The sequence below is a fragment of the Podarcis muralis genome, chromosome Z (genome assembly GCF_964188315.1).
Source record: "Podarcis muralis chromosome Z, rPodMur119.hap1.1, whole genome shotgun sequence".
In the NCBI taxonomy this organism is placed as follows: domain Eukaryota; kingdom Metazoa; phylum Chordata; class Lepidosauria; order Squamata; family Lacertidae; genus Podarcis; species Podarcis muralis.
In genome coordinates, this window is record NC_135673.1 from 3,731,536 (window position 1) to 3,747,708 (window position 16,173).

Consider the following 16,173-nt stretch of genomic DNA (forward strand, 5'->3'; position numbering starts at 1 on the left):
TCACCTCAACAGGATGGCCACCCCCCGCTTTTTTTAACGGCTCTGCTCCTCTGCCTTTTCTTGAGAGCCTGACCCTGAGAAATCAAGCAGCTGCCACTTTTCCGACAGGGAGATAGAAAGATGGGAAATTCAGGTTTAAGACAGGAATCTTTTCAAGCAAGGGCCACCAGCCCTTCTGTCAGGCAGAGTGAGGGGACAGGGATGTTCAAGGGCAGGGCTGCGCCTGCCACGTAGCCTTGTCTGCAAACCCTCACTCCAAACTGGCCTTTTGCCCCCAGGAACGGTGGATAATGGTAGCCCAGAGTTTAAGTGAGATTCAGCTGCCTGGGCAGCTTCTGTACCAGGGAATGTGTCTGATCTTGCTCCTTCCTTCGGGCAGCAAAATGTTTTAGTCCAGCAAAGGCATGGGGCAGGAGTTTGACACAATTTGCACTGATGGGCAAAATTACCTAATTCACACTTTACAGAACATTGTGTGAGCTGAAATGCAATGAAGTTATCCACCAAGTAAGATGCAAAAAGTGCATATAGTAATGTAAATAAACATACATAAAAATCAATACAATAGGTGTGATCCACACTTTCTTTTGCCCCACTCTTTCCAGGCACAGGTCTGCACTTCAAAACACTGTGTCTGAGTGCTCTTTAAAGCTGAAGCACAACAAACAGCCATTTGGGTTTTCCATGGATTGCTCCAGTTTGGTGCTAAAGAGCAGGTTTTCATGTCGAAAGCTCCAGGGCAACGAAGCTTTCAGACATGAAGCTTTAAAACATGGACTGTGCTTGGAAAGCTGGAGGAAGGATGTGCGTGGATAAATGAGCCCCTAGCTAAAGTAGTGTACAATAATGCTTACACAAATGTACACATTGGGAGACATTTGCACTATAATGCTTATGAATTCTCACACAGACTTTATTTTATTTATATAAACTAATGTGTATCATAGAATCATAGTTGGAATAGAGTTAGGGTCATCTGGTCTAACCCCCTGAATTGCAGGAATCCTGGCCACAGCTGTCCCTGGGTGGAAAATGGCAATGTGAAAATGTGGAGAATTGGGAAAATGAGAAACTGAAATTAGCAGATTCACTCATCCCTAGTTTGGCCCTGCCAGGCCTACCTGAAGACATCAGGGGTTGAAACTGGAGCTGCCAGCAGGCCGAACAAATGTTCTACCAATGAGCTATAGTGCTTTTCGCCTGTTTATTTTCTGTGTTGAGCCAGGCTGCTGTTAAAGGTGCAGGGGTTCTGCCAGAGAAGGTGGCCACCAACCTTCCACTTGCAAAGTAGTAATTACTAGCTCTAGGCCAGGCCTAGGACAACCATTTCAGCAGGTTGCACCAGCCCATATGTAACGTTGGACCTGAGCGAGGCAGCCGTCAGAACAGTAGAGGAAGAAGCGAGGGCAGAGGGAGGTGAGAGGAAGAAGCAGAGACTTGATTGGAGATGTGGTCTGAGGTTGTCCACTGCGAGTTCCATAGCATGGAAGAAAGTTCCTAAGTTAGGGAGACACCTGTAGATGCAGCTGTCACGTTCTGGAATAAAGGACACGATGGTGAAAGTCCAGGAGAGGGAAATGTGCACTTGGCAAATATTTGAGAACCGATTTCCAAGCCAGCCCCCTTTCTTAGGTTTCACCTGCTCTCCTGTTCAGGATCATGGCATTTCTGGGTGCTTCGTCGTGCTACTGCCTCCTCACCTTGCCCCTTTGCATCCTGACGCATGATCCCTTGTGGGCGTGGTGTCCCGTGGTGTGCCTGTGGCCTGCTCTTCCCCAGCATCGCTTGACCCATGCATGCGCTAGGTGTGGTGTTTCCCCCGCATGAGTTCTGGTGAACATGGCTATGACAGTTTTCCTTTCCTTCTGCTTTGTTTGAAAATTTTATCAAATAGTCAAAGTTTTGAATAAACTGAGAGCATTTCACAGATTGGAGTAGTTTGTTTTGTGTCACCAAGATGGTTATTGCTTTTCTATTTTTCCAACAACAAAAAGCTGAGAAAGATTTTCCAATTTCCTGGGTTTTTCCTGGCACGGTTCCTTCTATCTTAACCAGCAAGAAGTAAGGATGTTTCTCCCTCTGTCTGAAGCAGGTTTGGGGACACCCTATTCCCATCAGCCCTAGTCAACGTGGTGAGTCAAAAGGGGTGATAAAAGCACAGCAACACCTAGAGTTGTTACTGTGTGCATTTCTGGTCACCTCACCTCAAAAAGGAGATTGTAGAGTTGGAGAAGGTTCGGAAAACGGCAACGATAAAGGGGATGGAGTGACTCTCCTATGAAGAAAGGTTGAAGCATTATGAGATTTTTAGTTTAGAGAGACTGCAAGTAAGAAGTGACATGATAGAAGTTCATTATGTATAGCATGGAAGAAAGTGCATAGAGAAATGATTTTCTCCCACTCTAGAACTCATGGATATTCAACAAAGTTGGAGCGCTCTTGTGTTTGAATCTTTCATGCAGGTTTCCCAGAGGCATCTGGTTGGCCCCTTGAGGACCAGGATGCTAGACTGGGTGGACCTTTGGCCTGATCCAGCAGGCTCTTATGGAGGGCTGCAGCTTGCCCTTCCCTGATCTAGAGCAATAAGCAGCTAAATATTCAGACATCCCAGTCTTGGTAATGTCAAATGTTGCAGTTGTGGCTGCCCTTAAAAATGACTTCACTTAGAAGATTCACAATGAAATATACTTTGTATGCGCTGTCCAGTCCTTGTCTGACTGCTTTACAGCTTCCTATGCACATTTTCTCAGAAGTCTCATTATTTCTTTTTTCTAAATATGTTTTATTGAGTTTTACAGAACATATTTCAATTTAAACATATCGTTCGCCTTCACATTTATGATTCTCAGAATCCCCAGACTTCCTACCCCCCCCCCTTCTCTGGTTTTCAATGTCAATCCCTTTTTCTTTCAGCTTATCCATTTTTTATCTAATTTGTTAACAATATTATTACCTTTTTCTGCTGTGTTTCGTACGTTACAAGTATTACTCTAATCCTGCCAAAGTTTTTAGTTGTTTACAGTGTTCTCTTAAATAAATTATGTATTTTTCCCATTCTTTCTTAAACTTCTTCTCATCCTGGTCTCTTATTCTCCCCGTCAATTTTACCATTTCAGCATAGTCCATCATCTTCATTAGCCATTCTTCTCTGGTTGGAACCTTATCTTCTTTCCAACTCTGGGCCAGTAATATTCTTGCTACTGTCGTCGCATACATAAATAGTTTTTTCTGCTCTTTAAGAATCTCTGTACCTAAAATGCCTAACAAAAAAGCCTCTGTTTTTTCCACAAAAGTTATTTCAAACATTTTCTTCAATTCATTATATATAATTTCGCAGAATGCTTTAGTTATCTTGCAACACATATGTAGAACACGCCTTCTTTTTCTTTACATTTCCAACATACATTAGAAGCAGTTCTATACATTTTAGCTAATTTTGCTGGTGTTAAATACCACCTATACATCATTTTCATATAGTTTTCCTTCAACGAACAGCACGCTGTGAATTTTAGATCTTCCTTCCATAATTTTTCCCAAAACAGAAGTTGGATATTATGCCCAGTATCTTGTGCCCATTTTATCATTACCCATTTTATTTCTTCGTGTTTTGTGTGCCATTCTATCAACAGTTTATACATTCTAAATAATAACTTCTCATTGTTTCCCAATAATTCCTTTCCATACCTTGAAAATTCTGTACTAAATCCTTTTTTCTCATCTGCTTTAAACATATCATTTACATATCTCATTCTTTTCAATGGGGCTTACTTCCAGGTAAGTGTGCACAGGACCGTAACCATGTCATGTTCAATTATAATCTTGCCTATCAGCTTCAATTTAAGTAAGCAATGAGATGCTCGGTTCATAGTTTCTTTCCTTAGTGTTTGCCTATTTATATTTGCCTTTATATTTGTTCTTCTGGAACCAAAAATATGGATTGCTTAACAATGTAACCAAATTCTTTCCAATGAGTCTAAATCTTATTGTTTCACAGAAAACAGTAACACAACTTGTAAATAAGACCAAAATGCTTCAGTACAGAGAAGCAATATTATCCTGTGCTGTTCAGCTTTCTGATACCCAGTATTCTCAATGCATCCATTTTTGCTATGTACCAGGCCACGCAAAATTAGCTATAATTGCCACTCCTAATTTCAACTTCACAGTTACCATTGTCAAGGAGGCATATCTGCTACTTTAATTTCAGCCAAAGTGACATAGCATGTTTCTGCATACTGTATTTATAGTCTATCCTGTGTTCCAAAATTTCAAAGCAGTTTGCAGTTTGAAAAGATGCATATGCCAAAACACAGTCCTTATTAATCCTAATTAAGCTCATGAATTACTTAAATTATTAATCACTAAACTAAAACAAGAGGGGCTATAAAATGTCTTAGAAAAAAACAACCTGTCAAAATGGAAAAATTCTTCTGATAGACCACACATCTTATATTACCCTTGGTATAAATATCCAGAAGGGAACTTCTCTATCGGACAGGGCCCTTGCTAGGCTCTTGTAGGACTCAAAGCTCAGGTATGGCACATATTTATAAGTATAGTTGCCTCTGGACAAAATAATGCAGCAAAAAGGTGGGCTTTCCCTGTGAAAACCCACTCTTTAGCACTCAATTGTAGCAAATGTCAATCTGCTGAAAACCCGAATTGATGTTTGCTCCAATTGTTGGCTAAAGAGCGAGTTTTCACGGGAAAACTCCAGGGCAAAAAAAACCCTCAATAAGATATCAGAATTTAGGTGGGTCTTTCAGGTAGGGTTCTCAGTAAAGTTCTCACTAAAGAATCTCTGGGCTCTTTATACCAAGTGTAAAAGTGTGGATCAGCCCTTAGTGCATCAACTTTGTGAAAAGGTGCATCTTGCATCTGATTCTCTTGAGCCATCATATAAACAGCCTCTGCTAAACCATTCAGTTTGCCATTGCATTTTGGCTCAGAGCTTGATGGGTGCTGGAGCCTTAGAAAGGCCCAAGTTTCACACCAATCCCTTCAAAAGATGGTGAAAACAAGTTAAAAAACAAACAAAACCCACAAAAAAAGTATATAAAATGCACATTGACTTTGGAGCTCTTTATTAATACCAAATCTCTTGGTGCTTCTGATCTAGATGTTTCCTCTGAAATTGTCATTTTTCATCCGACTTTTTTTTATTTTTACAAAGCATTGCTCTTCTGCATTCCCCCCCCCCACAAGCTGCTCACAATATCCAGCTTTTCGGGAATGAAGAAAACAGCAAAGCACTCAATCTGTGTAGATCACCTTAAACTTTACATACTCTTCTGCTTTGTTTTTAACTGGGGAATGTTTTGACATGTGCACAGGTGCTTCGGGCCTTATTGTGAGCAAAAGTATTTCTTATGATTTTAGCAGCTTAGATGCTGTTTTCCTCTCCAAGGATCTACCCAGACATTAATATCAGGCGTAGCCCTTTAGGTCTCTGTCTCCTAAAGAACTGTGCAAAAACTATTTCCAGTGCTAGAGTTTAGTAATGATAAGGGAGAGTGTCTTCGGCATGTGCATAATGCCTGTATCTCACCAGTGGTAATCACAACTAGCTATTCCTCTCCTTACACTTACAATCAGAGTGTAAAACAGCTTGCACCAACCTACTGCATATCTTCCAACATTCCCGAGAAGAAAATTGAGATGATGTCTTTTGATGCCACATTCTGTGCAAGTCAGGTGACTCATGCAGGACTGCACACCAAAACACCACTGCTTATCAGGGTTGGAGAAGGACAACGGAAAGAGAGAGCAGAATAAACATATTTCGTGGTGTAGGCTACATGTCCACGCCTCCGTCTCTGGGCCCTCGATTTACCCAGGTAGCACAAGGGCAGCCTGTCCAGAAGTCCCTTCCCATCACCCAGATAGTGAGGCAGAGCCCTAAGTCCCTCTCGTGATGCCCAGGCTTTTTCATTCCTAAATGCAAATTCCCATGAAACTGGTCGTCCCCCCCCCCCACTTTAAGCCCCTGAGGTGGGAATTCTCTCAGTAGTGCCTCCCACCAATTCTAACTGTTGCAGCCTAGCCCATTAGGGCTGTGGGGGCTGGGAACTGGCAGCGCGGGAGGCAGTTCCTCGTCTCTGTGGAAAATGCTGCCATAGAGGTGCCCTGAGTGGATGAAAACAAACAGCATGCCTCCTTCCCAGCACCACTGCCAATCCTAGGAACTGCTTCTGCAGCCCCTGTCCTCTTACAGGGAGAAATCGGGGCGCCCAGGGATTAGATCAGAAATTGTGTTGGCTTTACTAATTCCATGGGTGTCCCAGCAGAACTGGGGGTGTTGAACGGAATGCTACTGCTGTCCAGATGTGCTGGGCTACAATTCCCATTAGTCCCAGCCAGCACATCTGGAGTCCAAACATCTGGAAGATTCCGGGTTAAAGATGGTTGGTATAGACAGCTACAGGTCAATAGTGTATAACATCCAGGTAGTCTTCAATCCTTAGTGCCTTTAATTCAGGAATTAACTGAGTGGTCCAGGTTAATGATTACTGTACTGACTAAATTGTACCAACCACTGCTTGTAGCATCCTGAGATGAGGTCAGGCATCAGATGCCGTTTCTTAAGATTTTGTATCTTCATACTTAGTTTCCGCAGAGAATCTACTATGTGCCTTACACAGTAGGGCAGGGGTAATCAATGTGGTAACCTCTGGATGTTGTTGGACTGAAACACTGGTCATCCCTGATATTGGCCCTGCTGGTTGGGGCTGTTGGGAGGTGGAGGGTGCCATTTTGGCTACATCTGGAGAGCTCCATGTTGGCTACCCCTGCTGGAGGTTGAAACTTGGCCATGTAGCCCAGATTCCAAACATCCCTCAAATAAAATGAATTCAGACCTGGAGGCCAAAAGAATAACCTAAGAAGACACATTGACAGATGGCTGTTCTGCTAAACATTTCCTGCTGGTGAGAATAGGGGGATTTAGTTCCAGCAAAGCTGCCTCTCAAACATGTCAAACCAGACCAAGATGCTGACTAAGATGTAAAGAAGAGCAAATGTTGTATCATGGCTGGAACTTGGAAAATCTCTCTGCTACTTTTCTTTTCTATACCTCCCCTATCCCACCCCATCCCAACGACCAGATCTTCTGATGAGGACTGAACAGTGGTGGTAGCAGCAGTAATTTCCTGGCCTCTATCCACCCTATATTTCCCCATATGCACATGTTCTTCCCCCCTTCTCTTCCTGTGCAGCTCAGCCAATACCCACACCTACGGGAGGAAATGGAACGAATTGTTACAACCCACATCCGCGATCGAGAGAGCAGAACCAAAGATCAGGTGCGTGTGGAGGGGATTCTCATTTCACAGACACATACACAACCAGCCTCGAGCACAGATGGGAATCTGCCATGGGCTAAGATCTTGAAAGGGCCCCCTTCTCTCCCCCACCCTCTCTCACAAACAGATCTGCTCCTCTTCTTCAGTGACACAAACTGTTTTTTCACCCTGGTGATGCTGAAATGTTCAACCAGCGGATGCCACTGCCTGGCCACCTCTCTGCCTCTCAAACAAGGAGGTGGCAGGAGTGGTGAGGAAGAGCAGTAGCCGGTGGTGCTCTGCAAAGCCTGGGGCTGATGGGATAGAAAGGTGTTCAGTAAGTGTCTAAAAATTGAGGCAGAAGGTGCCCACTAGCAGAGCATTCCACAGTCCTGGGCTGATGCCACTAAAGGCTGGGTTTCTTGTTGTCAAATGAGACTTGCCAATCTGGGGGACGACCAGCAATGCTATTGCAGATGACCTCAGTGATAGAGCTGGGATAGAAGGGTTCACCAGTGCCTAAGTTGTTCAGGGTTTTAATAAATGCAAGGACCTTGAACCTGGCTTGGTGGGTAATCAGTGAAGATGCTCTAACAAGGGTGTCACATGTTGTCAGCCAAATATCCCCATCAATACTTTGTACCGGTTGGAGCTTCCGAACCAGGCCCAAGGGCGGCCCCACGTGGAGCACATTGCAGTAATCCAGCAAGTAACTGGCTCAGCTTTTTCATTCCTCTCTTTCTTATCTTCCCAGGTCATGCTCCTGATAGATATTGAACTAGCCTACATGAACACAAACCATGAAGATTTTATTGGATTTGCCAAGTAAGTACCAGCAATGACGAGATGACATGTTTTTTCCCCCCTGGAGGAGTAGCAGTTGTGTTCATCAGTTGCAGCAAAAAGGATAAAAGAATATTGTGGTACCTTAAAGACTAAAATGTTCTGGGCAGACTGTGTTGTCCCACTTTAGTTTTGCTGTCGTGCAAGAGGGCCACCCCTACAGATGGCAATCATACAATGACAAAACTAATAATGCAGAAGGATGTGTGGACAATCCAGACTAAATCCGCCACTAATGCAGTATTTTTGTATCGGTGACATGTTGCACAATTAGACCTGCAAGAAAACATGATTCTAGAGGGACCTTTAATTATGGTTTTTATCTTCTGCATTGCATTTGCCACGAGCTTTTCTGCCATCAGCTCAGGAATACACTTCATGCATCTGATGAAGTAGATCCTAACCCATGAACTCTTAAACAACTTTAAGGTGCCACAAGACTTGGGCTCATCTACACTTCCATTTGCCCTGCTGCTTTCCCCTGGGGAAACCCATGGTCTAGGGCTGAATCGGAATGAATGGCAAGCAGGTTTCCTGCTAATTGCTGTTTGTTCTGATTTAGCATCAAAGAGCAGGTTTTCCAAGGGGAAGTGGCAGGACAAAGGCAAAACCACTCGAATCCATGCCTAGAAACCACAGATCATGTGTAAAACTGTTCATACCCATGCTTTCTAGGCACAGGAAGCGAGGATGAGCCCTTGTTCGTGTTTTTCTAGAACTCCATACAATATTATACCAGGTTTTGTTCTTTGTGGTGAGTTGGGTGATGTATTTTGCCTGTAGTTTTACCAATGTAATTCCCATCTTTTTTCTGCTCCTTTGCACGTTTGGTAAAAAGTGACAGTCTCATCTGCACAAGACACCTGGGATGTGTAAATATATCCTTTCTTCCATTATTATTTTTAGAAGTCCCACGAAATAGCAGTTATAATACAGCACAGCACTTTATATCCTAAATTTCACAAGCAGAGAACCTTGTGTGCTGAGAATTAGTAGCAGTTACCCACTTAAGAAAGAGCGTTGCAAGATCTGAGTTCTCTTAGTGATGGCAATGAGAACTTCTTTCCTGGGAATAATACCTACAGTGTGTATTTGTGTGTGTGTGGGGGGGGTATTTTCATCAGGATCACAGAAGGAGTGGGGAGGGGCGGATAAAAATTAAACTCCCCCCCCCCCCGAGAGAGCAATTCAGGCTAAGCGTGGATTTCAAGTAGAGGCCAAGAAATCTGGATTCATATGAGCCAAGAGAGTCAAAACTGGAAAAGAAAAGAAAAACGTCTTCAGCCTTTTTTTTTTTAATTTCTCATGTAGTGCTCAGCAAAGGAGTAGCCAGATGAGCAAGAAGAAAACAGCTGGGAATCAGGTAAGCCCCTTTCGTGGCTACCTTGGGCCACATTTTAAAGCCTTGAGATGGATATTCACTTTGCTTTGCAGGAGGCAATGGAAGTTTCATTGACACATCTTGGAAGGCAGGAGGAACCGAAATGTCAACTCATCGAACCCATTTCACTAAAGCAAAATATTCCACACCCAGGGTGCTAGGGGGGTCCTGGAGGGTAATCCTCATTAGAGCTTTAATATTCATTAGTAATCAGATAAAGCTTTAATTGTATTGTTGCCTGCTAGCTCCACTGGTTGGTCCGAAATAAGTTTCTTGAATTAATCGTTGGATACACACTTCCTAATGGTTTGTTTTTTTTTAAAGAAGAAAGCAACCCACTTTTGTTCCAGTCTTATACCTCACTGGTAGTTGTATACTTGTCTCTGCATGGTGTATGGAGGGATAACCTTGTGGATGGTGATAGTGGCAGTAATAATAATAATAATGGTAATTGATAGGATCCAAACAAAGTTAGGTTTTAATTCTTTCCACCCACCTGGGAATAAGTATTACTGAAATGAGTAGGACTGAATCTAGCCATTACTATATTTTCAGATTGACTTCAATGTGGCCAAAGAGCATAATATTAATAGTAATAATAGAATAACAGTTGTGCTCATTGTGGTTTTGGTTTTTATTACTGAATTTCTAAAGTTGCTCTGCACTTTACAAAAATTAAGAACAGCATGGTCCTTTCTCACAGGCTTAGAGTTGTAGCCAAATACAACTATTTTGTAGAGTTGATCCATTTAAATTAATGGACCTAAGCTAGGCTGCATTCACATGACAGTTTATTCCATTTCCATGACTTTTCTCTAACTGTTAAGTTCTGCATTAATACTTGAGCTTACACATGACTCAAAAGCCACTTCTGGAACAAAAGCAGAATTTAGTACAAATTTAGTGCTCATTTCCATGTTATTTGATTCCAGAAATCCTTTTGCAAATTCCTTTTGCAAGAATCCTTTTGCAAATTGTGCAACTGAGTGTTGCACATGCACTGTATTCCATTATAGTTCCACTATATTCCACTAGTTTTGGAAGTGGGTTTTGGAAGTGTGAAAGTTCAAATGTAATGTGGAACAGTTGAGAAAAGTCATGGAAATCGAATAAACAGCCATGTGAACAAAGCCTATGTCATGTCTCTCAGTTCCAGTGGGTCTTCTCTGCGTACATTTAGCATTATATACAACCTTTATTATCCAAAGAATTACGTGAGAACAAGATATCCAAAGCTGAAAAGGTTGCATTTTAAAGGAAGCATCTGTGGTGTTATTCAATCTTCTAAAGTTCTTATGAGTTTGGAATTTTTCAGGCCCCATTTGGGTGGAGTAAAGAACTTCCTACACCGCAGCCCTGTGTCACCATGGGACAAAACCATAGCTGTCAACGTCTCCCTTTTTTTAAGGGAAATTCCCTTATTCCGAATAGGTTTCCTCACAAGAAAAGGGAAAAGTTGACAGCTATGGGCAAAACATCCATTTACGGCGTGTTTAAAACACAGAATTGTTTCCCCCTATTGCTGAGGGATCAACCCTGTGATCAGGGGTTCCGCTTTCTGCTGGAGGAATCTTCAGCACACAGTTGCCAGATTACAATTCTTGCTGTTCTTTAAAGGAAGCCGTGACAGTTAAAGGGGTATAAAATACATATAAATGTGTAGCATGAATGTAACCTCAGACCTACCACTAGGTGGACTTAGGCCCAAGGCCCTTTCTTAAAATGCTACTTCTTCACTGCTTCTCAGGCAAGGCCAGCCACTTTATACCACCCAAGTGGGAGAGGAGGAGGCCCTGCAGACTTGTTCAGTCTGTTTCACTTTTAGGTGCTTTAAAACCAAACCAAAACTCCCCCCCCCCTCTTTTACCTAAGCAGATTTTGTTTTGTGATGTGGTCTTTTTGCTGTTTTTGCAACTAGAGTGCTGATTTAGCAAAAGGTTCTAGTGATAAATGTTTGGTTTTGTTATATATTTATATTTCCCCCCCTCCCCCTTTATTTTTGGAGCCTAGTTTCTTTCTCCTCCTCCCGCTTTCTTGAGTAATGATTTCTCCTTTCTTTGCTCCTGTCTTTGCTGCTGCTGCTGTTGTTGCTATGGCCCTCTTTTTGCAGGATGAGATCCTGGTGAGTAAAAAAGGCCACTCAATGTGCAGTGCTAACAAGTACTAATTTAGGTGCATCTGGGGAAAAGCTGGGGTGCCTCCGTTGGCTGCAGACGGGGCAGGGAGACAAAGTACAGTAAACCCTAATACTATGTCCGGCAGAACAGAAAATGAGGGAGCGAAAGTCACTAGTTGGTGAACAGAGTGAAAACGGTTATTCATTACTATTATTATTTATTAGATTTATTCATTAGATTTATATAATGTCCTTCATCAAAAGGCAATTGATACCGTTGACCATGGTATCCTTCTTGACTGTCTAGAGGAGCTGGAGGCACTTTTATACAGTGGTTCCGCTCCTTCCTCCTGGGCCGTGTTCAGAAAGTGGTGGTGGGGGATGAGTGTTCAGACCCCTGGGCTCTCACTTTTGTGGGGTGCCCCAGGGTGTCGTCCTCTTCCCCATGCTTTTTAACATCTACATGAAGCTGCTGGGAGAGATCATCAGGGGATTTGGGCTGGGTGTTCATCAGTCTGCGGATGATACCCAGCTCTACCTCTCTTTTAAATCCGAGATCAGTGAGGATGGTTAAGGTCCTGTGTGAGGGTCTGGAGGCGGTTGGAGAATGGATGGCAGCTAACAGATTGAGGTTGAATCCTGACAAGACAGAAGTACTCTTTTTGGGAGACGGAGCGGGCAGGTGTGGAGGACTCCCTGGTCCTGAGTGGGGTAATTGTGCCCCTGAAGGACCAGGTCTGCAGCCTGGGAGTCATTCTGGACTCACAGCTGTCCATGGAGGCGCAGGTCAATTCTGTGTCCAGGACAGCTGTTTATCAGCTCCATCTGGTACGCAGGCTGAGACCCTACCTGCCTGCGGACTGTCTTGTCAGAGTGGTGCATGCCCTGGTTATCTCCCACTTGGACTACTGCCATGTGCTCTACGTGGGGCTACCTTTGATGGTGACCCAGAAAGTACAACTAATCCAGAATGCGGCAGCTAGACTGGTGACTGGTGACCATATAACACGAGTCCTGAAAGACCTACATAGGCTCCCAGGACGTTTCCGAGCACAATTCAAAGTGTTGGTGCTGACCTTTAAAGCCCTAAACGGCCTTGGCCCAGTATACCTGAAGGAGTGTCTCCACCCCCATCGTTCTGCCTGGAAACTGAGGTCCAGCTCCGAGGGCCTTATGGTGGTTCCCTCCCTGCGAGAAGCGAAGTTACAGGGAACCAGGCAGAGGGCCTTCTCAGTAGTGGCACCAGTGCTTCCCCCCCCTAAAAGAATGTTTAGGGGTACTCTCATTTTCCTACTCATATTGAAATACTGCCCCTCAATGAGGCCAAACTTAGATTCACAAAATGTTTAGGGGCATGCGTACACCTGTGTTCCCCCAGAAAAAAAGCACTGAGTGGCACCCACCTTGTGGAACTCCCTCCCTTCATATGTCAAGGAGATAAAGAACTACACAACTTTTAGACGACGTCTGAAGGCAGCCTTGTATTGGGAAGTTTTTAACACTTGATGTTTTATTATGTTTCTGTATATGCTGAAAGCCGCCCAGAGTGGCTGGGGCAACCCAGTCAGATTGGTGGAATACAAATAATAAAATTATTAGTATAGTAAAAATCTTAGGATGGTTCACAAGATAAAAACATGAGATAAAACACAATTAAATAGTTAAAACAGAAACAGCTAAACAATAACTCCCCCTCCCACAAACACATTTAGAAGGCTGTTGCTATTACAACACAACTGCAAATTAGAAAACCTTACCAATCTCCTGCAGTTCAGTGATTTGCCAGTAGACCCTGATCTGCCTCCTCTCTCCTCTGGCTTAAAGTCACAGGTACGTCACTCACCTGTCAACAGTGTTTGCAGGAGGGAAACCATTATAATGCCATTGTTGCTACAGCAATCATGTCTGCTGCATAATATGTGGTGTCACCTTCAGGTCCAAACTACAGAAACACAAGCCTGTTATCAATCATGTCTAACAGGGAGATGGTGTGATTTAGAGCAGTGTTTCCTAACCTTTTTTGGGCAAAGGCACACTTGTTTCATGAAAAAAATCTCGAGGCACACCACCATTACAGCCCCGTGACGTCAGCGCACAGCGTCACGCCGGGAGGGACATGAATTGCTAGCAAATTACATAATCACCTCCTTGAGGGTTGGCTCATCTTCTCCGAAGGCAGAACCCCATTAATTAACAGCACAGACTCACACCATAGCCAAGACGAGGGGGGAAAACCTCAGTCATGCACAGTCATGCACATGTGGGGGCTAAATGAGGACGAAGACCGGGCAGAGAGCAGGGTTCAAATCACCCCACCTGGCCAGGACAATCCCTGGGTGCTCCCTTGGGCCACTTGCCTGACCCACCTCGCAGGGCTGTTGTTGCGAGGATAACACGGGGAGAACCACGCGCGCCCCCGGGAGCTCCTTGGAGGAGAAAGCGGGCGATGAATGCAATGCACGAAATATATGAGAGGCGACCAGGTTTTGCAGGTGAGGGGCCCCCGCCAGCCTCCGCTTCCAACACCCGGTGCAACGACGCCGAAGTTTCCCCCCGGGCTCGGCTCGGGGAGCAGCGCTGCTCCCCCCCCCCCGGCTCCCCTTCGCCCTCCCGGCTCTCTCTGCCGCCCACTGGGGACCCCCCTCACCTGCCAAGTCCGGAGCACCTTGGGAAGTTGCATGCATGCATGCATGCAGGGCGCCGCGTTGCCATTGCATTGCACTGCACTCCATGCAACGCCTGCACGCATGCATTGCCTTGCATGCACGCCAAGGGGTCTCCCCGCGGTCCGATGCGTCCCCTCTGGCGCGGATGCAGCATTGCAAAAATAAAAAAACCCCGATGCAGCCCTACCTGGGGGGCAGCCTCCGCCTCCGCCGCTCCGCCTCCGCGGGGATCCCCGGGCTCCATCCTGCCGCCCGATCTCCGGGGGGCGCAGGCAGGCTGCGCGGGGTCTGCGCGGAAGAGCCCCTGCCCGCCCGGCCGCCGCCGCCGCGCTCATTCCATGGCCGGGAGAAGAGCGCTTCAAACAAAACGCCCGGCCCGCCAGGCCACGCTGGGAAACGTAGTTCGCGCACCCCGCGCGGGCGCGGAGCCCAAGGGCGAGGGGACTACGGATCCCGGCAGCCCCCGCGCCGGGGACGGAGGGGGAGAGGCCGGGTGCAGGGATGGAGGGACGGGTGGGCAAGCAAGTGAGTGAGTGGCAGCCGCCAAGCCTTGGCCGAGAGCCAGGAAGGGCCTCCCCGGAGGAGGAGGAGGAGGAGGAGGGAGGCGCAGAGCGGGAGGGAGGGAGGGAACCCCAGGGGTCATCTAGTGACGGCGCCCCAATCGAAAATTTGACTTTAAAAAAAAAAATCTTTCAATTTTTTAATTTTTCCCGCGGCACACCAGGCAACATCTCGCGGCACACTAGTGTGCCGCGGAACAGTGGTTGGGAAACACTGATTTAGAGTACCCATAGGGTTTCTAGCATGGGTTACTGAATTCCCAAGCAATTTTCTCCCACCTGAGCTCACTTCTGGTATCAGGTCATGGGTGCAATGAAAGTGGACTTCAGGCAGTGATAGAGCCATAGAACAATAGTCTTGGTTTCCAGACCCTTGATCATCTTGGTCACCCTCCTCTCCACATTTATTTTATTTTATTTATTTATTTATTTATTACATTTATATACCACTTTTACCTTCCAATGATCTCAAGGTGGTGTACATGGTTCTCCCCCCCCCCCCCATTTCATCCTCACAACAACCCTGTGAGGTAGGTTAGGCCCAAGGTCACCCAATGAGCTTCATGGTTGGGTGGGGATTTGAACCCTGGTCTCCCAGCTCCTAGTCCAACCCTCTAACCATTATGCAGCACTGATTATCAATATCCTCCTTTAACTGTGGTGCCCAAAACTGGACACAGGACCCCTGGTGGGCTGAAGAAGACTAGTAGATGGGGAAGAGGATTCTGTCTCCCTTACATTTGTACCCCTTTGGGGTTTAAACTAACCCCCCGACACCTGCCTCCTTTAAACGTGATTAGCAATAAGGTTTTGTCCAAAATTATAGATTTGCTGCTATCGCATGTAGTCTGCTATTAGGTAGACCAGAGATATCTTATGGATTGTTAGGATGCTGTTCCTATAAGTTTGGCTTCTACAACTCAGCCAGCAGTACATACCAGCCATGTCTGGTGGCTAAGTAACCCTCTTTCTGTTGCTGGCTGCCTTGGGCGGAAAAATGAACGTGACAGCTGTCAATCAGATAGCAGGTTGCAATACATGGCTATCGAAGCTGTGTTCAGCCTTAAGTTGCTCAGGTCTGCTATAGGCCGTGCTATGGGGTGGCGGGAGAGATTCTTAATTCCGGTTGCAGAATTTGTGTTTTCTGCTTAGAGAATACCAGAATTATTGTGGCCATGACTTCCTGTAGTTTGGTGGAAAGGACTGTGCCCCATTGTTTCCTGTGCACCTAACTCTTTATATGCACTTGGACGGCAACTGCGTCCTTCGTTCCACAGTTTACATGGCTGGACAGAGCAATAATTGGGGCAGCCTGGATGGCTCACTC

The 16,173-nt window shown here is 45.2% G+C and overlaps 1 protein-coding gene across 14 annotated transcripts in view; it reads left to right on the plus strand.

The window, feature by feature from the left end:
* DNM1 (dynamin 1) overlaps positions 1 to 16,173 on the plus strand; it is a 131,180-nt gene that overhangs the window by 59,544 nt on the left and 55,463 nt on the right. For 12 of the 14 annotated variants that reach the window (XR_013391271.1, XR_013391270.1, XR_013391269.1 and 9 more), the window contains exons 11-14: positions 7,215 to 7,301; positions 8,035 to 8,105; positions 9,435 to 9,486; positions 11,615 to 11,626. Coding sequence is in view for 11 of the 14 variants with exons in the window: in XM_077922175.1 (XP_077778301.1) it covers positions 7,215 to 7,301; positions 8,035 to 8,105; positions 9,435 to 9,486; positions 11,615 to 11,626 (222 nt within the window). In the remaining 3 variants the exon portion in view is untranslated. The remainder of the gene's footprint in view (positions 1 to 7,214; positions 7,302 to 8,034; positions 8,106 to 9,434; positions 9,487 to 11,614; positions 11,627 to 16,173) is intronic. The other 2 variants (XM_077922178.1, XM_077922176.1) reach the window with 1 other exon arrangement.